The 24,436-nt window shown below is 47.3% G+C and overlaps 1 protein-coding gene across 3 annotated transcripts; it reads left to right on the top strand.

Moving 5' to 3' along the window:
• The first annotated feature begins 212 nt into the window (after nt 1–212).
• On the top strand, nt 213–22,676 carry GATA5 (GATA binding protein 5). 3 transcript variants are annotated; one of them, XM_038750308.1, is made up of 7 exons: nt 213–343; nt 1,026–1,764; nt 6,876–7,051; nt 15,768–15,893; nt 17,154–17,241; nt 20,503–20,627; nt 22,103–22,676. In XM_038750308.1, exons 2-7 carry the CDS (start codon nt 1,239–1,241, stop codon nt 22,259–22,261), a joined length of 1,200 nt encoding a protein of 399 aa, XP_038606236.1. In that variant the 5' UTR covers nt 213–343; nt 1,026–1,238; the 3' UTR covers nt 22,262–22,676. The 3 variants fall into 3 exon arrangements, with proteins under 3 accessions (XP_038606236.1, XP_038606234.1, XP_038606235.1); XM_038750306.1 differs by having other exon boundaries at nt 22,100–22,676; XM_038750307.1 differs by lacking the exon at nt 213–343 and having other exon boundaries at nt 1,023–1,764; nt 22,100–22,676.
• Nucleotides 22,677–24,436: the final 1,760 nt, after the last annotated feature.

The raw sequence follows: 24,436 nt of genomic DNA, 5'->3' as shown, positions 1-24,436 counted from the left end.
TCTTGAAAATTACCTTTCCGAGTGTGAGAGGTGGAGCGTCACGCTCCCGGTTACGCAACGGGATCCTGAGAGAGTGAAAGAGAGATCGAAAGGGAGTGTCGTGTTTTTTTTTTTTACTATTATTATTATTCCCCCTGATCCCGTCGCCAACTCCCTGGGTCCCACAGAATTAGGGTCGCGATGGTGGGCCGAGCCTTTCAGATTCCTCCTGACACCCAGGGGCAGAAGACGAGTGACCAGCCCTGACCCTCCCCCGGCCCCCTCGGCTTTCTGTTTTCCGGGGTGAAAGGAAAGCCAGAAGTCGAAGGCTTTTGATCATCTAGGGATTTGCTGTTGTCCTGGGGTTGGTACTTTGGGGGTTGGTTTGGAAGGAGTGGGGAATCTCTGAGGCTAGGTTTATTCTGATTCTCGCGTCTCTCCGTTCTCCCCTAGGTGACCTGGGTCCAAAATTATCTAAGAGGGGAGTTGGGGGAGGTTTAATAGAATGAACGAATGCCCAAGTCGTTGTAATCGGGGACTTGGGAGGGAGGATGGGGGAACAACTCCTCGGTTTTTGAGGGGGACGAGATTCCCGGCGGCAGGGTGAGTGGGAGGAAGATGAAGACGACCGTAACTTCCTCCAGATCCCAGCCCCAGCCTGGAGGGCCTTTCCTCCTTCTCCACTTCTTTCTTCTTCCTGCCTTTCGGGGAAGCGGCTAACCCCGCATGTTCTCCTAGGGTTTCTGCCCCTTGGAGAAGGAAGGGGGAAGTTTGGGGGAGGACAGGTGGTGAGAGGACGAAGGGCCCCAAGAGGGCCCGGTCTGTCTTGGAGATGACCCCGCAGAGGGAACCAGTTCCCCTCCGTCCTGCCCGGGACTGCTGGGCCCTGGGTGGATACGTTCCCCAGGAGAGATCCGGGAGAGCAGGTGCCGGGTTGGGGGGCGGGAAGTGGGGTGGGAAGAAGCCAGCCGGGGTTTAAGAGAGGGCGGTGGAAACACAAACAGAGGGAATGGTCGGGCCTACTCTCGTGTTTCCTCCCCGCCCAGGTAAGGCCGACCACCGCCAACAACCGGACGACGCTCCGCGGCGTAGACAACAGCCCCCGAAGAGAAAGGGAAAAAACTCCAAAAAACACGACCAGAAAAAGAACCGAACCGCAATCTACCCCTGTGTCCGTGGCCCACCGCCTCCCGCAGGCCCCCAAGGGATCCCCGTCTCCAATCGCCCCGAGCCGCCAGGACCTACAGAGAGGAGCCGCGATGTACCAGAGCCTCGCCCTCGCCCCCAACCACGGCCAGTCGGCTTACAGCCACGACTCGACCAACTTCCTCCACTCGTCCGCCAGCTCGCCCGTCTACGTGCCCACCACGCGGGTCCCGTCCATGCTGCAGACGCTGCCCTACCTCCAAGGCTGCGAGTCCGCCCACCAGGCGCATCCTCTAGGGAACCACCCGGGCTGGGCGCAGGCCGGCGGCGAGGCCTCCGCCTTCAACCCCGGCAGCCCCCACCCGTCCTCAGGCTTCTCCTACTCGCACAGCCCCCCCGGAGGCAGCAGCGGGGCCCGCGACGGCGCCTACCAGAGCCCCCTGCTCCTGGGCAGCGGAGGGCGGGAGCAGTACGGGAACGCCCTGGTGCGCTCCGTCAATGGATCCTACCCCAGCCCTTACCCGGCCTACGTCAGCCCGGACATGGGCCCGTCCTGGACCACGGGCCACTTCGAGAGCAGCGTCCTGCACAGCCTGCAGAGCCGCCAGGCCGCCCTCCCGGGCAGGAGGTCCACCTTCGGTAAGTGACCCACTCGTCCCTGCAGCGCCCGAGAGCCAGGCCTCGCCGGGTAACCCACACCCCGGGCCGCCCGGCCGCCGCCCCCTCTCCCCATTTCGGGACTAATCGTCGTCAACGGGGGAGGGTACAGGGAAAGGAGAGAGTCCTTGGGAAATGCCCCAGTAACCCTGAATCGGGGTGAGATGGGGGTCAGACACGTCAAAAGCCGGCGGCGCTTCCGGGAGACAAGGCCTCGGGAGACATTTAGTTCTCCGAGTGGTCTCTCCTCCCTTCCTCCTTCCCTCCCTTCCTCCTTCCCTCCCTTCCTCCTTCCCTCCCCCCGCGCTCGGGTCTGCGGTCGGATGTTTTCGGCACAGTGTGATCGAGGGAGACCGGCCGTCCGCATAAGTCAGGCCGAGAGAGAAACAAAATACACTCCACGATGCTATTTCTTAATAGCCGGTATCCTGACTTGAATTATCCGGATAACTGCCTGCACTCTTGACTTGGGTCCAACACACACACACACATCAGGCCGGGGGGCGGGGGGGGGGGTCCCCGCCAATGAAAGGTTTTCTAATCCCGCAGAGGAGGGGGCGTGGAGGGCTTCCTGATACCCACTGATCTAGAATGAGACGGTGGTTTCTCCTCTCACCCACCTCCTCCCTCCCTTCTCTTGCCCCCTGCCCCAAAGTGACATCCTCTTTCTCCTCTCCCTCTCATCTCCCTCGTCCCTTCCCGGCGCCCCGCCTCGCCGGTTAGCCTGTGTTTAAGCGAGGAGGGCAGATTTATAGCGCCTTCCCTTTTAAGTAATTTATTGTGGTAAATTAGTTTATATTTGAACAGACTCTTGGTCTCCTAATTCGGCTTCGCCCAAACAATCCCCCCGTTGCCTCAATCTGCCCCCTCCGAAGCGACAGTGAAACTCAATCAGGCGACGGGCAATAAAACCCACGTTTCTCCGGAGTTGTTTTGGGAGGTTTTTTTTTCTTTTTCTCTCGTTTTCCTTTCTTTCATATCCATTCTATAGGCACGCCACTCGGCCCCGAAAGTCCGAGTCGGGCAGGAGAATTGAGAATAAATTAATTGTCTAGTGTCTTTGTACACCTCCAAGAGGTCAGCTTCCCCGGCGGCAGAGTTGGGGAACGTGAGGGGAGGGACAGGAAAAAAGTGGGGGGGGTCTAGGTTGACTCCTCTTCTTTTTCCGTTTTATGTTGTTTTGAAAGTGGTTTACTGTCCCCTTCATGGTCTCAGCCTTGTTATCGCCTTGAAGGCCCTGGCTCGTTGTGAGGTTACCCAGCGGAGAGATCCGGCTCGGTTACCCCTGCTCCCAGACCCCAGGAGGGGTGGTTGGTCCCCCCCGCCCAATTTCTGCCCGACTCCTCTCAAACACACTCAGCTACTGGATTTAACCAGATCATTCAAGAACCCCTCACCCCCTAGCCACCGCAGACATTCGGCCGAAAGGGGACTTGTGATGGCAGGAATTATCCATAAAGTTGTCCAGAATTTCCACTTCACTTTCGCTGCGGCGACCTGGTCGGCGAGATCGATTCCTGATGAATCGGCTGAAGATAGGCAGTTGGGTGACTGGGCCTGGGAGGCGAGGTCCTGGGGACTCCTGATGAAACTCGGGAGAGATTAATCCCTTGTTCAAAAATTGGTCTCTCCGAGCGCAACTCACTCGTTGACAGAACCAGGCCTCCCAGTTCCTAGTATTTACGTATTGAGTTTGTATCTCCCTTCTCCCTCCTCCACTTCGTGCCAACCAGCGCCCCGCCGCAGCTCTGTGTCGGGGGATGACCCCTGGTTAGGGGAGGACCTAGCCCCAAATACCGCCCGCCCGGAGGCCGAGGACTCCCCTCGGCGGAGAATGCAGAGGGAGAGACAACGGTAACTCGGAAAGAAGGCGCCCAGATTTCCTTTGAATTGAGAAGAATCCCGCAGGGCCCCGTAACCTCCCTCCCAATTCCCTCTCCCCCTAAGGAAAGGCTGTCTTGTCTTCGTAACAGCCAAGAACCCGGTCACTTCAGGAATAAATGTCCATTCTGCCATTTCTCCAGTTTCATCATCATCATCATCATCAATCGTATTTATTGAGCGCTTACTGTGTGCAGAGCACTATACTAAGCGCTTGGGAAGTACAAGTTGGAAATGTTTCCCGGAACATTTACGCAAAAGTCAACTTTGAAATCTGTCCAGAAACACATTTAAATGTTGACTAATGTTCTCCGGGAAAGGTTCCTCAACATTTGGCGCTCTGTTGGTCCCCTGGGTGAGCACCATCTTGGTTTCTCCAGACACCTACACGTATAGGAGTCTGCCCACACGTGTTCCCCTCCTCTCCCCCCACCCCGGGACTTGCAGGGGTCCAGATCGGAATAGCCAGAAAAGGATGCTTTGGAGGGAAGGACACGGAAGGCAGATTGGACAGAGCTGACCGCTTCCCCTCTCCCTTCTCCCCCCGCCCCTCCACCTCCAGCACTTCTGTCATTTGTCAGCCCGGAGCCCGAGGTGTGATTGATCCCGCGCCTCCCCCCACTGCCCACCCCCCGGCCCTCCATCCCCTCCCACCCCCTCCCCGCCGACCACGGCCATGGACATTCCATCACTCGCCCCCAGCCTGCGTGTCGCCACCAGTCAACAACCGAAAACATTTGATGGAAATCAGGAAAGTCTTCCAATTCCTATCCCCCCTTCCCACCCCCGCCCCCCTCCTTTTATCATCTTACAATAACATTAATACCGATCATTTATTTGTACAACCCCGGCCATCCCGCACCCTGCCACTGAAATCAGCGTTAGCCACATGAGAGTGATTGGGGGTTGGGGGGGTGGGGAGATGGGAGAGTTGGAGGCGGGTTTTTGCAACCCAAGCCCCAGCCTTAGGGGAAATGAAATGAAATCCATCTTCATTAGGGTTTCGGTTTAGGAAAAAAAAATACGGAATAGAAAGCACCAAAAGATGCCCGAAAAGGTTAAGTGGAAAAGAAAACAACGGGAGGGAGGGAGTTTATCTCCCCCAACTCCCCCATTTCGTGGGCGGGGATCGGGGGTTTTCATTTACCTGTTTGGAGTGAGAAGTGGCAGAGGGGTCCCCCTGTTTTTTCGGGGTCACGGAGGGTAATCTAGAGCCCCTGGCAGTACGGGGACTGCGGCTCGCGGGGAGATCATTGAGCCAGGGGAGAAAGAGGGGTACGGAGAAGCCCGGGGACATTCTTTTAGGGCGACCGGATTTAGGAAGAGCAGTCTGGCGGGGAAGAGGGAGGCAGAAATATACCGCGCCCGCCGTGTAAAGGGCCTTGGTAAATGGGTATTGGAGTTTCGCTCCTGGATGGCACTCGTGGTTGATTTCAATCAATCAATCAATCGTATTTATTGAGCGCTTACTGTGTGCAGAGCACTGTACTAAGCGCTTGGGAAGTACAAGTTGGCAACATATAGAGACAGTCCCTACCCAACAGTGGGCTCACAGTCTAAAAGTCTAAATTTCCCAGTAACTCGGCCGGTACTCCGCGGGGAAATGAACTTTCGCGCTTCGAAGAAAGTTCTTGCTTTCTTCCTTTCTTGCTTTCTTTCAACAAGAAAGCCTGATGGTAGAGCGATCGGTCCGGCTCCGGGTCCCGGGCTTTGGGCCCTGGGTCCCGGTCCGGCGTGGCCTTGACCCCACGGACCCGGGGAAGGAACGGGCCGGGGTAGCCACCTCTAGAACAAACTCAGAGAAAGGAGGCGCCTGAGATGGTGGATACTTGGGGGATGGTGGGGCGGGGGGGGGAGGCAGGAGAGGGGAGGGCTTCCCCCGATACCCCCTTTCCCAGCCCCCCCTTTTCCCGGCGTCGCTCCGTGCCCTGACCGGTTTAGTGATGGGGTGAATCTATTCGGGCAAAGTGGAGCGGTGAAACAAGTATCCAGATAATTAACAACCTTCCGCGTCCGGGCTGAACACGACAGAGGGAGCCTCGGAGGCTTGAATTACCCAAATGGTCTGTCTGCATGGTACGAATTCGTTTTCCCTCTCCGTTTCCCTGGCACTGTGTCGACCCAGGCAGGCTCCCTGGCCCCTGAATTCAAGGAGACATGTCCACGAGTGTTGCGTGGGGCATGTTATTCCTCGCATCTTATTTCTTCTCCGATTCCCAACCCCGGGTAGACGGAACGGGCTAGGCCGGGATGGGACGGACCGGGGAGACGGGGTCAGCTCCATCTCCGGTTATTTAGCATTTTAAAAGCCTTAGAATAAACAAACAAAACGCACTGAAAGAGTCCGCCGCCTCCCTCCCTCCCCACGTCTTCCAAGCTCGAGTCCTTCCCCCCGACGGCCCAGACCCCTGGTCCAGGGGACGTGGCGCTGCAGCCCTCCATGGGTTCTGCCTGGGGACATCCCCCCAACTAGCAGGAGGGAAAAATGGCGGGGGTGGTGAGGAGACAAAGAGTGGAGGTTCTAGACTGTGAACTCCTTGTGGGCAGGAATGTGTCTGTTCGTTGTTACAGTGTACTCTCCCAAGTTCTTAGTACAGTGGTTTGTACACAGTGCTCAATAAATACGATTGAATGCTCCTAGATTCCAAGGCCCCAGACCCTGTCTTCTGCCCTAGGTAGCCTCAATCCCGGTCCCGGCCCCCGGGCCCCCGGGCCCCCGGGCCCGGCCATAGCCCCTACCTTAATCGAAAGAGCACGAGTCAGAGGACGTGGGCTCTAATCCCGGCCCCGCCACTTGTCTGCTGCGTGACCTGGAGCAAGTCACTTCACTTCTCTGTGCCTCAGTTACCTCCTCTGTAAAATGGGAATGAAGACTGGGAGCCCCACGAGGGACAACCTGATGACCTTGTATCTACCCCAGCGCTTAGAACAGTACTTGGCACACAGTAAGCGCTTAACAAATACCATCATTACTATTATTCTCTGTGCCTCAGTTCCCTCATCTGTAAAATGGGGATGAAGACTGTGAGCCCCACGTGGGACAACCTGATGACCTTATATCTACTCCAGCGCTTAGAACAGTCCTTGGCACATAGTAAGAGCTTAACAAATACCATTATTACTACTATTATTATTATTATTTTTACCCCAACCCTACGGGTCCAGTCCTAAGCCCCCAGCCCCGACCCTCGGCCCCAGCCTCTGCCTGTCAGTTTCAGAGTTCCTGGAGGAGTTCCCCGGTGAGGGCCGAGAGTGTGTCAACTGCGGGGCCATGTCCACACCGCTGTGGAGGAGGGACGGCACCGGCCACTACCTGTGCAACGCCTGCGGCCTCTACCACAAGATGAACGGCATCAACCGACCACTCATCAAGCCCCAGAAGAGGCTGGTAAGTGACGCCCCCGGCCCCGAGAGCCCCGGGGGTCCTGGGCGGCCGCGGGGGGTGTCCGGAAGGGTCTCACCTGTCAGCGGGGAAGGGCCGGCAGGGATCCTGGCTCCTTCCTCCGATCTGGGCCTCTTCTAGGTGCCTGCAAGATTTGGAAGCGGGAGTAGGGGGTTAGATGGGGGTCGGCCAGCTCTGTCCTCCAGGGTTTGGGGCCTTGAGGCGGGCCGGGAGGAAAGCGTCAAATTCGGTTCTGAATCCGGACCCCGTCACCCCCCCGCCCCTGTCTTTCTGGCTCAGGAATAAAAAAAGATGCACCAGGGCAATATCTTCTTGCTCCAGTGCAGGGGGACCAAAAAAAGGGAAAAGAAAAAATACCCCGATTTTAGCCGCAGTCGCGTCTGGACAGGTAGTAAAAGAGATAAGGTCACTACGGTTAGGGTTCATTTTACTCGTTTATTTTACATATCAAAATATCAATGATACAGCTTACATCTACATAGGCCACATTATTTAGGATATGCTGCCTTTCTAAGCTCTCTATATTTTGAACACAAACCTAGTCCTGTTGATCACTGGATCGATCTTTTTTCTCTTTATGGTAATTTGCCTTTTCTTTAGTTCATGACCTTAGGAAATTTTCCTAATTTGGGCTGAATTTCTTTCGTTCCTGTGACCTTGGGGGATGGAGGGGAATAGTTTTACTACTCTTGATTTTTTTTATGCTAAAAAACTACATTTTCATGCTTGCTTGTGCCTGACTTCTATGTGTGAATGCTTAAATACCAAAGTGCTGAAACTAGAACCTATAGTTTACAACCTCAGCGAGAAATCCTCAAAAAGAAAAAATTCAAAAAGATGCAATTTCTGAGAGGAATTTAACACCTCTAACTTTCTTGTGCATACGTAAAAATTGATCACCTCAGTTGGTCTTTCAGGGATGTCAAAAACATAAAATTCGCATTAGGGAGGAATATTTTCATAAACTATGGTCAGGAAAATTTGGAAGCACATTTGCATAATTACCCTAACTGTATGTCTGCAGCGTTTTCAAATGGCCCATAATATACCCTAAAGAAGATTATGATGGTTTAAAGTTCTTTCTCTAGCGTTCCTTTTTATTCTTAAATAAAGGGTGGGGGGCCTTGGGAGTTATTACAAATGCAAAATGAACAAAAATATTTATACATTTAAATTGGATAGTTCCAGCACAACATTAACTCACCCTAAATGTAGAACACCACGATAGTCAGACTCTACTTAAATCCACAGTGCGAGGGGGAGTCAAGGTGGTTGAGACCCTTTTCACTTCAGCATTTCCTGATTCATTTGAAATCTGCAACTTTGGTATTGTTTCTCCCCTCCCCTCCCTTTTCTCTCATTATATATGTGATGCATGCCTTGTCTCATTAAACATGACCTTGGGGAAATTATTTTAATTTTCTTGTCTCCTTGCCTTTTGTTTGTTGAGCAGAACATAGAAAGTTAAGGCCGATTAAATACATGTTCCAAGTAAACTGTTTCTAATCACTCAACAGGTCTAGGTAGAGCAGAAAATGTTGCAGTGTACCCTGTCACTAATTAGCTGTGGAGGTTTGGCTGGGGTGGGAGATAAGTAAAAATGTTAATTCCCATGTTCCACTGACTTGATTTCTTCTTCTATGAGATAATGAGCTTTGGGGGAGGAGGGAGTCATTTCTTTTTCATCTTCCATAAATTCATTTCTGAGTGTTTGCTTCCTTCTAGACTGTGAGCCCACTGTTGGGTAGGGACTGTCTCTATATGTTGCCAACTTGTACTTCCCAAGCGCTTAGTACAGTGCTCTGAACACAGTAAGTGCTCAATAAATACGATTGATTGATTGATTGATTGATTGATTTAAAGTAACTCTTCTGTTCTTGGGAGTAGAATTTAGTTTTCATTCATTCAGTCGTATTTATTGAGCACTTAGAGTGTGCAGAGCACTGTATTAAGAACTTGGGAAAGTACAATACAGCAATAAAGAATGACAATCCCTGCCCACAATGAGCTCTCCGTCTAGTTTTATGACAAACATGGAAATGTCCAGAATCTCTGCATTAGAAAAAGACTCATATTCTTTCACTGGTGTCCACCCTAGTCCTGGAACTCTGCTAAACTCTCCTGAAGATCTTGGCATATTGTGTTGGGGATCTAGCTAAAAAGAGATATAGATATCTGAACCAAGAAAGACACTCATTGTAGGTAAATTACCAGGAGAATTGTAGTTTTGATTATTTAGACGGCCATATAGAGTGAAAATGGTAAAGTAAAATGCAATTGCACCATTTGTCTTATAAATCATGCTCTGTCTATCATTTGAAAAGTATTTTAAAATATGCAAGATACCTGTGTTTTATTAATGACTCCCCATAAAATACTTTTTAAATTCAGTATGCAATCCACCTCTCTGAATCCCCACTTATTATTTTTATTGTTATTATTATTACATTTCTTAAGCAGTTACTATGTGTCAAGCACTTTTCTAAGTGAAGGATAGATACTAACAGATCTATCTTTTAGTTGCTAAATACATAGATACTTTGTATTTTTCCTTTAAGATATTAGATACATAGACACTAAAACTCCTTAAGATGATTTATTTAATTTTCCCCAAAGGGTCATATTGGAAACACTTGCCAATATTATCTGGCTGACAAGTTGTTTTGGGTGTCCAGATGCCCTGTTGTTCCTTAAATGAAATAGATGACCATCCAAATAGAATTAATTCTAATTCCTCTTTTTTTCTTGTCCCTGGCATTTAAAATTAATGAGGCTTTACGGTACGTTAGTGATATAAGCATCAGGTTTGAAATTCCTAGAATGTTTAAAAATTCATTTCTCAGCCAAATGGAATCCATCTTTAATCACTGAAAGGGGAAACAAAGTCAAAATGTAAGGAGTGAGGTTTGGATGGAATTTAAAGGAAGAGAGGCCTTATAGGGCATAAATGTCCCAGTTAGATTCCCCTCTTAAAATACAATTTTTAAATACAGACCAGCTCCCGGAACCTGTTGAGAAAGTTGGACGGTCCCAACAAAACCTTTCCCACCATGGTCCCCCCATAATGTCAGGAACAGTTTCACTTAGCAGCTACTTGATCTCAGAATTGGCTACCTTGGAATTGGTTAATAGTATTGATGGGAGGTTTGTTGTCCTCTTTTACATACTCTTTCTGGAAAGAAAAGTTCACTTGAATTTTCAGTATCCCAAATCATATTCTTTGTGCTTCTTTTGCAGAAGGAAAGCACTGATTCTGACTAGGTTTCCCCTTACTACATCCTGACTGGAGCACTAGGGGAAGGTTTTCATTCCTTTCCCTTTTTCGTTAAAGGAACTGCTTCCTTTTAATCATTGGAAACTAGCAATTGGGCAGTAATTAATAACAACCTATTTGGATTATAACATTATTAATTAAAATATCATTTTCAAGACTTCAGAATCTTGCCCCCTTGACTTCCAGGGTAACAAAACCCAGGATGCTATATCAGTTTCCCATCGGGCATGATTTTTGGTTTCCATTCATAAAGTTGTCCAAGTCACTGGAACTGGCTTTTAATCTCTCAATTCTGGGGCCCAAGCTTGTGTCATGGCTTAGCAATGTTTTGCTGCCAATCCACCAGTTGCAGAGGTTACCATAATTCCACCTGCCTTGCTAGTTGTGTGGTGTCTTCAAGGATCAATAAAAAACAGAGATTTTCCTGCAGATTTCATCAGGATATACAGGGGAGTCACTTGAATAATCCCGGGAGATGGAACGCAATACAGCAGACATACTGAGTGTTTGCTGATGTGTTTCATGTGATTAGACTTTTTTTTGCAAATAACTCGAGCAGGAATTTCCTTTCTGTTATATTTTGACTGCTCTTAGGGATTATTTCTATGGGCAAAGTACTATTGAACTGAAGGGGCTGATTTTACTATTGATTACAATGGGAACTTGGAAGAAGAAAGAAGAGTTTATGAAAGTATAGCTGCATATAAAAGTGGCTCATTTTAGAAATCACACCAAGCCCTTCTGTCTCCTTAAGTGCCCTGGGCATTGTTCCGAAGCTTTAAGGGAACCAAGTTAATTGTCCTTTGAAATACTCCAAAAATCCCATTTAATTTAATGAGCTGTAGCCATTTCATTTCTGGATGAAATTTCTGTCTCTAAGAAATGGGGAGGAGAGGGAAGTGTCCTTCATGCTAGCACAATCTCTCTGCATGCCCCAAAGAACTGGACTTGCAGCTGCTAATTTAGTAAACGAGCAGGCAACGTGGCAGTCATCATGAGCTTGGCAATAGCTTGCAAGTAACCTTGGGTATTCGGAGGCAGTGTACAGAGAGAAGGACAGGGGTGAGAACAGTGAGTGTTTTCTCTGTCTGCCCTTTCTCTTCTCTCTCCAAATGTGGCCTGGGGTTTTTCACTTCTGATCTAGTCTAGTAAATCCAGGTCTGAGGAAATTTTTCTGAAGATTCAGCTGCTACAAAATACTTAGGGCAAAATTAGAGTTTTTGTCTGAATGTTCTGAAGGAGCTACCTAATTCTATACTTCATTTTGCTGTTACTGTTTAATACTGCATTTCCTGAATACCCACAATGTGCTTGCTCGCTTCCAGAAACCTGACAAAATGAAATGGAGAGTTAACTTAGACAGCCTATTACTATCAATCAGACCACCCTAACTTCTTTTTTTAAGCTTTGAACATCTCTTTGATTCTACATTTTACTTTTCCCCCTTTGGCTGACTCCTGCTTTTGAAATGAACAGAACCTGGAAGCAGAAAAATCATCACGACTTAAATACCCCCCATTGCATTAACATTTTATTCTGATGTGACAGATTTTGCCCAGACCACCTGCTTTACATCCATGGAGAGCTGGGTCTGCCTAGATTCTGATCTGCTTATAAAGTTCTGGTCACTGTGAATCTCCAAAGCAGGAGGCTTTTCTTTCTTTCTTTCTTTCTTTTCTCTCTCTCTTTCTCTCTCTCTCTCTCTCTCTCTCTCTCTCTTTTTCCTCTCTCTCCCACCCAATCCACAGCCCACTCTCCTGTATTTGGTTGATTCAAACCGAAGAGTTCTTTAGCCAGGAGGCTACAAATATTCCAAAAAGAAAGAGACTTCCTCCCCCTTTGACTCTGGCTCTTTGGTTGTCAGACCCCTAATATAACTCTTAACATGAGGTTTATTACTAAACACACAGAAATTAAATATGATTCTAACAACTTATCAGCCCCCAGGGGATGTCAAGCCCTCCACACTCACAGAGTTTTTTGTTTAATCATATACTACATTTTTATAAATAAACATCTGCACACAATGTTGAAGTCAACAACTTCCTCGACAAGGTCAGAATGTTAGAAAAAAATTCTGAGGGAGGGGAAGTGGGCAGAGGAGCTCTGTCCTTTAAGTAAACTGCTAGGAAATTTGCAATAACATATTATGCCTTTTGTCCTTCAGTGAGCAGAAAAGTAGCCTTGACTGTACCTTCTGTCTCCACCACAATGCCATATTTATTGTAGAATTCATGCTGGGAAACTAGACTTGAGTGTAAAATTTTCTGAAGAAAATTAAACTGGATTTTTAGTACAAAAAGAGACTATTTCAAACTGTTTCTCAGCAAGTACCAAATTGGTCACAAGCTAACACACCATAAGATAGTTGAGAGAGATGGCAAAACAGCACCAGTCATACAAAATCTGAGCCAGAATATATTGCCAGTGCAGTCAGTGAGAACAGTTTTAAGATGAACAATGCAAACAGCAACCAAGAAATGCAAGAAGCAGAGAGGAAAACAAACTTTGAGAGCACCCAGTGCATTCCCAAAGGACTTGCCTAGATTGTAGGAGCAGAGGATTTTGGCTTTAATTGGGAAACAGATTGATAGTATCACATCTACCCCAGCACTTATCACAGTGCTTGACACATTTTAAACTTCACAAATACCACACCTATGATTATACTATTATTAATCACAAGGTCAGAAGGGTTACCTGGTGGCAGGTGAGCGGAAGGAGCAGGAAGGAGGCACAGAGCCCAAGTCAAGGTAGGAGTCCAGAGCAGGTCCAATGATGACAAAAGCCAGAGAAGGGAGTTTTTTGCTGGGTTTTCCGGGGAAGTTGAAAGGGAATGGGAAGGAGGAATGGTGCCACACCTTGAAGATAATAATAGTGGTGATATTTTTTAAGCGCTTGCCAAGTGCCACGTACTGTCCTAAATGGTAGATACAAGGCAATCTGGTAGGACACAATCCCTGCTCCATAGAGGGCTCATAGTCTAAGTAGGAGGGAAGATGGGTATCGAATCCCCATTTTGCAGATGAGGAAACTGAAGCACAGGGATTTTAAGTGACTTGTCCAAGGTCACACATAACAGACAAGTGGCAGAGCTGGTATTGGAACCCAGCTTCTCTGACTCCCAGGCCCAGGCTCCTTCCACTAAGCCATCCTGCTTCCCTAGGATTGACGAGCCCATTTCAGCTCCTCTGTCGAGTCAAGTTTGGGAGGAGTGGAAATAATCCACTACAGATGATTTATTTGGCTTCTGATGTCTGTAGATACATATCATTTACGCAACTGTCCCAGAAGCAAGAGCCTCGTCATTTTGACCAGATAAGGCCAGTGCTGGGCACAGACCTGGAATTCATTGAAGAGGAAAAACTACTGCAGAACTTTAATCAGCAAGCCCAGGGGCTGCAGCTGGCTAGGGGTCATGGAATGGCGTCCTCCAAAAAGCGAATCAGTGTATTCCTTAGCTATCATTTGGCCGGAAAAGCAATCACATCACCCTGTGTGCCCTCAATAAATGCTCCTAACTGCCCAACCCTTCCCTCTTCCACCTCGGATAAAACGGATTGGTTTTCAAAGACTTGTGATGTCCCCACAGCTACCAGATTCACCTGAGACTTCTGCTGCATTTTTCCATGTGTGCCAGAGGCTCCACTGAGGGAACTTTTCCTGCCTGAGGGTCTCAGAGCTTTGCCATCCTTTAATAATTGTAGTATTTGTTAAGTGCTTACTTTGTGCCAGGTACTGTACTAAGTGCCAGGGAGGATAAAAGCACATCAGACTGGACGCAGTCCCTGTTCTGCATGGGGCTCACCGTCTTTTACAGATGAGGTAACTGAGGCACAGAGAAGTGAAGTGGCTTCTCCAAGGCCACACACCAGACAAGTGGCAGAGCTGGGATTAGAACTTGTGATCTTCTGGCTCCCAGGCCTGTGCTCTATCCAGTAAGCCAGGCTGCTTCCCATGTCCTTTGATATGAACCTGGAACACTGAATTGCATCCTTACCCTGAGAGGGCGGCCTTTGTCGGAGCCCACAGCCTTGGTCGGAGCTGGCACTGCAGTGCTCACTGACACAATGGAACAGCCGGGCAGGCCCAATGCCTGGACAAAGATGGTAGCATGTGCGCATCAGGGAACCCACCAAAAGACACAACCCAGAGCCCCGTCGGTCTTTGAAAACCAATCTCCTCAGCCTTTACCGGGCTACCAACCTTGTAAATCTTTCCATCCCTCTTCCCATCACCCCATTCATCATCCAGCCCAGGGATGATATCAAGTCAGACGAGAAAAGTAAACAGGGATGGAATTCTTGGTTACATACCTCATCTCCAGCACAGGCAGCCTCCCGCTGGAGTAAAGGGACTTTTCCCCACCCCCCCTTTCCTTGAAGCTGAATAATATCACTCTGACACCTGAGTGGAGAGATAGTCCTCACTCTGAAATGTAACTCAGATACACTCACACTCACTCCAGGCTTCTATTAAAATTGCTCAAATACCTCAGGTTTTCAACCATGAATAGGAAACACCCTCGGCCCTGGAGTTTACAGGTTAAACGCAGGAAGAGTTTCTGTTGTTTTATTTCTCCTTCTACCATTAGGAAAGCATGCTTCCCCTTCCCATTGGAGAACTTAAGCCAACTCTCATTTATCATAATTCCTTTTAAACCTCCAGTTTCCTTTTGCCCAAAGCCATGACCATCCCCTGGTGCCCCTCTTTCTTCACCTCAGTCTTTGAGTTGCATTTATCCGAGTGAAGTTGATGTTCCCCAAAAGTGTACTAGCACAGGGAAGCAAAGGTCATGTGGTCCATCTCCCAACCTCCTGGTAGGCTCTACCTAGACCGTCTCAGATACATTCCTTCCTGTACCTCTCTTTAAAACCTTCAGAAGCTCTCTTAAACCATTTCACATTCCTTAGAGCCAGGGAATATTTATTCATGTCTAATCAAAACCTCTTTTGCTTCCGAGCACGTCAGCCAAACTGGGAACATTGTCACATGAGCCTATTTTGAAAGGAGTAGGGTCTTTGACTGCAATTCTTGCAGGTCTTTGTTGGGAAATATTTACAGCAATATTTCCCAACCTCTACACACATAAAATCATTTGTATGAAATGCTGCCCCCTCCCCATCACGTGGCACCTATTTTCTCCCCCGCCTCCCCCCTCTGCCCCCCCTTATGGAATATCATTTTGAAGCCAGATCCGTGCATTTGGAGTGAGAAGGATTAGGTAGTCTTGCCAGGTTTATCAGCCTAATGAAAAAGCACTAGCAAATGAAAGTGAACTCACCGAAATGCTATGCCTTTCATGTGCTTGTCCTTATCTCTCATGCAATGAGTCAGAGGTTTCATCTCCGGGAAAGCCGCAGTGGTGTAAGTCGAGAGAACGCAGCCCCTCCTGCAAACTCATCACTTTTTCCCTCTTGGGTTTAGTCCTCGTCGCGACGGGCCGGGCTCTGCTGTACAAACTGCCACACGACCAACACGACTCTGTGGAGACGGAACGCAGAAGGAGAGCCTGTCTGCAATGCCTGTGGATTGTATATGAAACTGCATGGGGTGAGCAGGGGCTCTGGGCAGAACACTGGCTCCCAGATCAGCAGGGCCTGGGTTTCCCTTTGGACCTGATGGTGTTGGGAGGTTGCGGGGCTGGGAGATGGTGGGCGGCACAGAGAAGGTGAGGAGTCAGAGGAGGGCTGCTTCCTAGGCATAGGGGTTGGGGGGCTCTGCCCTTGGCAATTTGTCTTCTCTTGGGAGGGCCTTGTTTGGGTGCTGCTACTGCTGGGGATCTCCTTTGAGGAGATTCATTCATCCCAGAGGGTCAGTTTCAGGCTCTGTTGGGTCTAGGGCAAGGCAAATTAGAGGCCCTTGGCCCAACATTTGCCTCCTCCCCAGCAAATTTTACTGATGCACTCACCTTTTTGGCCCTTTGGCTCCCTTTCCAAGATCAGCCTGTAGCCCAGCAGATTATCCAGTTGTGGGATGGGGTACAGGAGGTTCAGGAGAGGATGCTGACAAGTTAGCATCAAAGGGCCCCTAAACAAAGTTGAAAGGCAGAATAGCCCCCTGTCAGCTGAAATTGTCCTGGACAACCGGGAGCTGTTTTGCCCAGGAATTAGAGCAGCCCTACCAGCTCAGAAAGATCCCAGAACAACCTACAGGTAATCCTGACCTGGATTCACCTCTTCCTTGGAGGACACAAGAGTTGTTTTAAAAGCCATTAAATATCCCTGTCCGTCAGTGGTCCTTCTCCATACAGTTGGGCCCTGGCCACTTTCAACTCTGTCCAGTTCCAAGAAGTTCAATGAAACTAACTTGATAGGACTTATTCTGTCCAATATTCCTCTCTGACCTGTCCTGTGGCCAAGTCCCCAGTAGGTATCTTCCAGGGAGACGTCAAGTGACCAGCAGAAATGCAATTACACAAAGCCAATGGTCTTGTTCCCATTAGGGCTTTCAGCAGAGGCAGCATAGGGAGCAGCCCGACCCCTGCATGATGCTGCGGTCTGTGCCCAGCCCCCACCATTCCCCCCTTATAAACCTCCACTGCCTTTCCTGGAAGCAGGGCTAGCCAGGCTCTCCATAAATCAGAAGTAGCAGAATAGGAAATGTGGTGGAAAACAGCATTTGTGGGAAGGACACAGCCGCTCCACCTTATTCTTCTCCCAACCAAGGACTGAAGCGGAGAATAATAACCCTTCGTGAAGGACAGCGACCTCACAGGCATTGCACAGGCTATGTAAACAGAGAAACAACACATGTGGAGCTGAGACCCAAGCAAAGCACAATATTAATGATTCTGTATTTGTTCATGTCAAGGTGCCACGTCCCCTGGCAATGAAAAAAGAAAGCATCCAGACGAGGAAAAGGAAGCCCAAAAATATCACAAAAGCCAAAAGCTCAACAGGTATGGTTCTTTTACAGTCATTCCTCTTGGGGGGTCAGGGCTAGGATGTTTTCAGAGCTGTCACTGAGTCACACTGTTCAATAGCACTGGAGAGAAAAGATGGTTTATTTTACCAGGGAATGAGTCAGTCTAAAACGTAAGTTCTGATCCCTCTGTTTTGGATTTTCTTGGTGCTTGCTAATTTCATTTTCACAGGCCTCCCGCTTTCCATTCTCTTTCAACCTGATTTGGGAGGGGAAAACTCCTGACCCTTTCTAGGTCTCCCACCCATGACTCTTCCATCTCTTCTCATTTCTCAGGGCCTGAGAGCAAAAGGGAAATCAGCTGATATCATGCCAGGGGCCCATGCCAAGTTGCCTTCTGCCTGATGACACTCAAAGTGCAGGCATATTCATTCATTCATTCAATCGTATTTATTGAGCATTTACTGTGTGCAGAGCATTGTACTAAGCACTTGGAAAGTACAATTTGGAAACAGATAGAGACAATCCCTACCCAACAATGGGCTCACAGTCTAGAAGGGGGAGACAGACAACAAAACAAAACAAGTAGACAGGCAGGGGCCTGTTGCCCAGGGGCTGCCTGGTATCCTGGTAGCTGGTACTTCCAGGAGAAGAAGGGCAAGTCCATGAGGTCATCTGGTCTGGGTCAAGATCTTGGTGGTGACTAGTCTTAAGGTGAGCTCCAGATGACTGAATGAAACAGAATCTAAACAAGGGCGCTACACATTTTCCTAGGCATTGGAAAACTCACAGAATTGTCTCAATTTGCCTTAGGCCACTCTGGTCCTGGTGAGGTTGACTCAAAGAGTAGGTCTTTAGGAGACAAACTGCTGGTAGGGGAGTAGTCAGAACGGAACAAGGGTAGACAGGAGTCCTGTTCAACCAAGCTGTCCAGGCAGGCCATGGGAATATCTACATATCCATCATTTATTTATTTATATTAATATCTTTCTCCTCCTCTAAACTGTAAGGTGGTTGTGAACAGGGAATATGTCTGTTATATTGTTGTGCTGTAAGCTCCAAGAGCTTAGTACAGTGCCCCGCGCTCAGTAAGCATACAATAAATTTGATTGATTGCATCCAAAATGGAGAGAGCAGGCCACCCTGAGTTTGAGTTCTTTGTCCAAATTTTCAGGAAAGCCAGATTGTCTTGTTTTTATTAATAATAATAATAATAATGGCATTTATTAAGCGCTTACTATGTGCAAAGCACTGTTCTAAGTGCTGGGGAGGTTACAAGGTGATCAGGTTATCCCACGGGGGGCTCACAGTCTTAACCCCCATTTTACAGATGAAGGAACTAAGGCACAGAGAAGTGAAGTGACTTGCCCAAGGTCACACAGCAGGCAATTGGCGGAGCCAGGATTTGAATCCGTGACCTCTGTCTCCAAAGCCCGAGCTCTTTCCACTGAGCCACACTTGAGCTCAGGTCCCCTGCTGGGTTGGGCAGGTTCCAGCCTCACCTCTGAGGGTCGGGGTGGATAGGGAGGGAGGGAACAAAACCCTGTGGCAGATGCGCAGGGCATTCATGTATGTGAAGTCATCTCCGTTGGTTGTCAGGACGGCTAAAGTCCCAGTAGCCCACAGGAACCACCCACCCCTGCACAAGGGCAAAATGTCTGGGTGACAATGTGCAGCTGCTGCAGCTCTCCAACTCTTAGAGGTCACATCCTCGGGGGAAATTGTGATTGGCAGAGGGGCAGTCTGAGCCTGGATATGTTAGACCTGTGGAGCGACCTGAGTGGGCACAGATTCTCCCAGATAGGTTATTTCTCTCCCTTCTTTCTTCCAAGCTATCATCCTGGGGGAAAGATCAGGCCCTTGGTAAATGCTAACGGCAATGATGGATGAGGATAGAGAGAAGAGTGAGGGAAAAGAGGAATAGGTTGACCGACCAAATGTAACTCCATCCAGGATTTCACTATCTCCAGTTTTCTTTTTCAAAATTACACTACCCAGAGAGGTAACATGTTCAACAGATGGGTTGGCCAGGCCTAATTAGTTGTTTTTGCTATTATTGTGATCTCATTCTGAGCAAAACAGTGCACTAAGCTCTGTGATGGACATAAGATAAACCAACAGTTCCTGGCCCATACGAGGACTCATAACCTACATAGGGAAGGTGAGAAGCACAGAAAAAAGGCACCCATTCTAGACAACAAATTTCAGGTCTGATGTTCTTCCAGCCTCCAGGCCATAAGCTTTAGTTTCAAACAGCCAGTCAGTCTCTCTGGCCAGGCCCCTGCTCCTTCCATGGCAATTGGGAGTGGGGAGCTTGATCCAGGCAAGGATGACCCCCACCGTCACCCCCCCAAGCCCAAGAGATCATCAATCAATCCATCAATCAGATGGTATTTATTGAGTGCTTACTATGTTTAGAACTCTGGACTAAGCACTTTTTTAAAATGGTATTTGACAAGTGCTTACTATATGCCAGGCACTGTTCTAAGCATGTGGGGTAAGTACAAATTAGTCAGGTTGGACATAGTCCATGTCCCACATGGGACTCACAGTCTTAATCCCCATTTTACAGATGGGGAAACTGAGACCCAGAGAAATGAATTGACTTGCCCAAGATCATACAGCAGAGCTGGAATTAGAACCCAGTTCATTCTGACTTTCAGGCCCATGCTCTATCCCCTAGGCTATGCTGCTTGGGAGAGTTCAATATGATGGACTTAGTGGACAGGATCCCTGCCCTCAAGGAGTTAACAGCTTGTTGGTTTGTGATTCCTAACTCTCTAGCTCCCTGCCACCAAGGAGCCCAGGAAACTTGCACTGTCAGGCTTTCAGAGGGAGAGGGATGGATCCAGAGAGAAGGCTTTATATGGCATTTGTTAAGTGCCTACTATGTGTCAAGTACTATTCTAAGTACTGGGGTCAGTATAAGTTAATCAGGATGGGTACAGTCCCTGTACCACAGTTTAGGTAGGAGGGAGAAAAGGTATTGAATCCCCATTTTGCAGCTGAGGAAACTGGAGCACAGAGAAGTTAAGTGATTTGTCCAAGTCACACAGCAGATTAGCAGATTAGAACCCAGAGATAGAACCCAGGTCTTCTGGATCCCAGGCCCTTGCTTTATCCATTAGGCCACACTGCTTCTTAAGGTTCTCAGAGCTCTTTTGAAACAACTCATCTGAACAGTCAGGCTGGATTTAGGTACGGCAGATGGGCTCTCCAGAAACTCTATCCAACATGGAGCTACAAGGCCTCCCTTGGGTAAAGCTGTTCTGCTAAATTTTTGCTTGTTACTTTGCAGGGTCATCAGTCTCTACTACAAACTCCCCTTCCTCCATCACGAATTCTGACAATGCAGCCACTTTAAAAGCCGAGCCCTCCGTGACATCGCAGTATCCAGGGCAAACCATCGTGTCTGTCTCTCAGGTAAGGAGGATACGAGCCCATGAGACAGCCAAGGAGAGAGCTGCAAGAGCTCCTGGTCTGAGACCAGCCATCCAGTCTCCCCAAATTTTGATCCCAGCAGGTCCCTTTGATCCTGAGGGAGTCACTCAGCCCTCCAGTCCTACCTGCCACCTCTTTAGAAGGGGTGCTTGGCTAGTTGATTAGTTTATGTAAATCATCTAAATAAACTCATTAAGATACAAGCTAATCATCTATTTTTTAGGCCCAGTGGTCTTTGATTTAGCTCTAACTGAGTTTGCTAAATATTCAGTGGCTTTAGGGAAGTACTTTTCAATGAGGATGGTGCTAAAAGCATTAGTGATTCTTTTCAGCAGTGCTCAGCATAAGCCCCTTAGGCAAACCACTATCACATTTTGCTTTACAAAGGGAAGATGTTGGATTTCTTTAATGTAAAAGCGTTGTTTCCTACTGATGTTTTCTGTGTCCCTATAAGTATTGTTTTAGTTCACCAAATCTGTCATTTCCCTCTCTGGGGAAGAGCTTCTCGTGACAGGTTGAGGGCCAAGTATCCCTAAAAAAGATATTCTTTTTTCAAAAGGTGTAAACATCTTACTTTGGTGAATTAGAAACTATGAATCTACATTATTGTTATTATTATTATAATTACATTTGTTAAGCACTTACTTCCTGCCAAGAACTGTACTAAGTGCTGAAGTAAATGCAAGAAAATCAGGTCCAACACAATCCCTGTCCCATATGGGGCTCGCTCAAAATTTGATTTTTTTTCTTCTACATGATCACCAGTATTGAGGTAAAATCACAATCCAAGAGCTAGGTCAAACATCACAGGAAAAAGGAAAAAGTGGCTACCATTCAATCGTATTTATTGAGCGCTTACTGTGTGCAGAGCACTGTACTAAGCACTTGGGCAGTACAAGTTGGCAACATATAGAGACGGTCCCTACCCAACAGCGGGCTCACAGTCTAGAAGGGGGAGACAGACAACAAAAGAAGACACATTAACAAAATAAAATAAATAGAATAAATATGTACAAATAAAATAGAGTAATAAATATGTACAAACATATATACATATATATAGGTGCTGTGGGGAGGGGAAGGAGGTAAGGCGGGGGGATGGGGAGGGGAGGAGGGGGAGAGGAAGGAGGGGGCTCAGTCTGGGAGGGTCTCCTGGAGGAGGTGAGCTCTCAGTAGGGCTTTAAAGGGAGGAAGAGAGCTAGCTTGGTTGTTGTGCGGAGGGAGGGCATTCTAGGCCAGGGGAAGGACGTGGGCTGGGGGTCAATGGCGGGACAGGTGAGAACAAGGTACAGTGAGGAGGTTAGTGGCAGAGGAGCGGTGGGTGCGGGCTGAGCTGTAGAAGGAGAGAAAGGAGGTGAGGTAGGAGGGGCCATAAAGGTGATATTTATTCTTGTCAAAAATCAGAAGGAAATGGGAAAACAAAAATGTGTAATCATTCCCTTCTTACAACCCAGCAGGGTTCCAACCAAGCAGAAGACCCACTGACCACCAACCATTCTGAATTCAAGTTTGAGCCTGAGGATTACACCTTCCCGTCATCCACTGCCATGACCCAGCAATCAGGATTAAATGGGCCCCTCCGCCAGGACTCTTGGTGTGCATTGGCATTAGCCTAAGACACTCAACTGCAACAAGACACTCTTTTTGGACCAACCTTTCTACTTTCTCCCCTAATGGATAAAAGCCAGAGACTGCCTACCTTAGAGCCACCGGACTGCAGTCAAGCCAATGATGTGCTTTTCATACAGATTGATCTTGGATGGTGTGCGATGGATTAGGAAACATTCAGGGAACTTGGCAAAATTCATTCTTTTTGACTGACTGCGCTGAGGTACTTGGTTCTTAAAGCTTTAACTCTGAAAATTGGACGCATCTCCTAAAAGCAGGAGAAATAGGTTTTCCTGAGGAGGGCATTTACCTTCCCAAAATGAAAAAAAAAAACCCAAAATCTATGTTTATTCCCAATGATTTCTTCCTTCTCTGACTACTTTGAGTGCAATTTATTCCACTTTCCAATAAAGACTGATAATATGGCACCATTTAACTTAATTTTATTAAAATGGAAACAGAGTTGCCGTTGAAATGTTTATTGGTTTTGTCAGATAAAAAAATCTTATTTTAAACTTTTACTGTTTAATATTAAAAACAATCATTTCTAGAGTTTTAGTTTCTCAAACATTTAACCTATTCACACTGCAGTTCACAAAAGATAAAATTCACCAGTGCTATTTCAGGCCTATTCCAGTACTATCTCCAGGGGAATTTTTTTTTTAGGCAAAAAAATAAAAACCTTAAAAATTTGTAAAAAAATAAAAATCTTTAAATTCAGTTTCCTTCTGAATTATTTAGCTGTAATTGTAGGAGCTGCTCTGGGTTACTGGAGTTCAGTCCCTACCCTCGGTGCTTTCACAATTAAGAGGTCATTGATTTTTTTTTCATTCAGAAATGATTTCTTAAAGGGATAAGCTTGTTCTCAGTATTAACAAGTATCAATGAGTAATGCTTGTAGAATGGACCTGGCCAAATGATTGAAGTATTTATCCAAATGGAGAGTTACCTTGAGGTGAGAAACAGTGAGATTACTATCCCTCTCCTTGAGCACAACATTACTCTGTGTTATAAGGACCAGACCTTGGGAGGCAAGAACAAAGCCTATGGGTAAGGGAAGATGAAGGCAGAGTCCAGTAGTGTCAAGTCTTCTGAAATTTAAGTTTATTTTCCACCTTAAAAGCTTTTGCTTCTTATTGCGAGTATTTGCCTTTGCCTTTTAAGTTGTTTCAGTGTTTTATTATTTAATTGTCACCTGTCCCCCTCCCATCTTATGTTTCAGATTGTGAACCTCTGAAGGGCCAGGAACCTGATCTAATTTCAACCCATATATTCTTTCTCAGTGCTTAGGACAGTGTTCTGAATATAGTAAACACCTAATAAATAAGATTACTGTCAATCAATCCATCAATGGCATTTACTGAGTGCTTACCAGATGCAGAGTACTGTCCTAAGCACTTTGGAGAGTACAATACAACAGAGTCGATAGATATGGTCCCTGTCCACGAGTGAGCTGATTATTACTACCACTGCTACTAAAAGCTAGAACTCTGGGAAGAATCATGATGAAAGAGATAGAAAAAAAATCCTATCATTTTAATATATTGCACTTTGTATATTATATATATATTTATATATTACATATATATACATAGTAAGTGCACTATAGTCTTAGCACTTAGCAAGTGCTAAACGAATGGGCCAAGGTGAAGAGACGTTAGGGCAATCAATCATTCAGCTATCTGTTTTCTTAGGGCCACTAGATGCACAGCCCTGCATCGGCACTCTTCAGTAATTAGAAGGGTATTAGAATAAGATGATCTCGGCCTTTGATGAATTTACAGTCCAGTGAGAAAAGCAGTTCAATCAAGTAGACCTAAAGCACAAATAAATGAACGAAGACATCAACTGAAATATATTCCCGAACTCTAATTTACAGACATATACATATATGTATATATTTAAAATATATATGCTTTATAATAATTGTATTTGTTAAACGCTTACTATGTGCCAGGCACCATTCTAAGCACTGGGGTAGATACAAGATAATTGGGTTGGACACAGTATCTGTTCCACATAAGGCCCATAGTCTGAATCCCCAATTTTCGGATGAGGGAACTGAGGCACAGAGAAGTTAAGTGACTTGCCCAAGGTCACACAGCAGACAAGTGGTGGAGTCAGGATTAGAACCCACATCCTTCTGACTCCCAGGCCCATGCTCTTTCCAGTAGGGTGCCAGG

Source organism: Tachyglossus aculeatus, chromosome 8 (assembly GCF_015852505.1).
Source record: "Tachyglossus aculeatus isolate mTacAcu1 chromosome 8, mTacAcu1.pri, whole genome shotgun sequence".
In the NCBI taxonomy this organism is placed as follows: Eukaryota; Metazoa; Chordata; class Mammalia; order Monotremata; family Tachyglossidae; genus Tachyglossus; species Tachyglossus aculeatus.
Note: the sequence above shows the minus strand (reverse complement) of the source record. Positions and strands in the feature narration are given on the sequence as shown.

Bases quoted from the DNA above. Each gene is read 5' to 3' on its own strand.
- GATA5 (XM_038750306.1), top strand. From the start codon at position 1,239: ATGTACCAGAGCCTCGCCCTCGCCCCCAACCACGGCCAGTCGGCTTAC. The intron at 7,052-15,767 runs GTAAGTGACGCC...TCTTGGGTTTAG, and splicing joins TCAAGCCCCAGAAGAGGCTG to TCCTCGTCGCGACGGGCCGG. The intron at 15,894-17,153 runs GTGAGCAGGGGC...GTTCATGTCAAG, and splicing joins TGTATATGAAACTGCATGGG to GTGCCACGTCCCCTGGCAAT.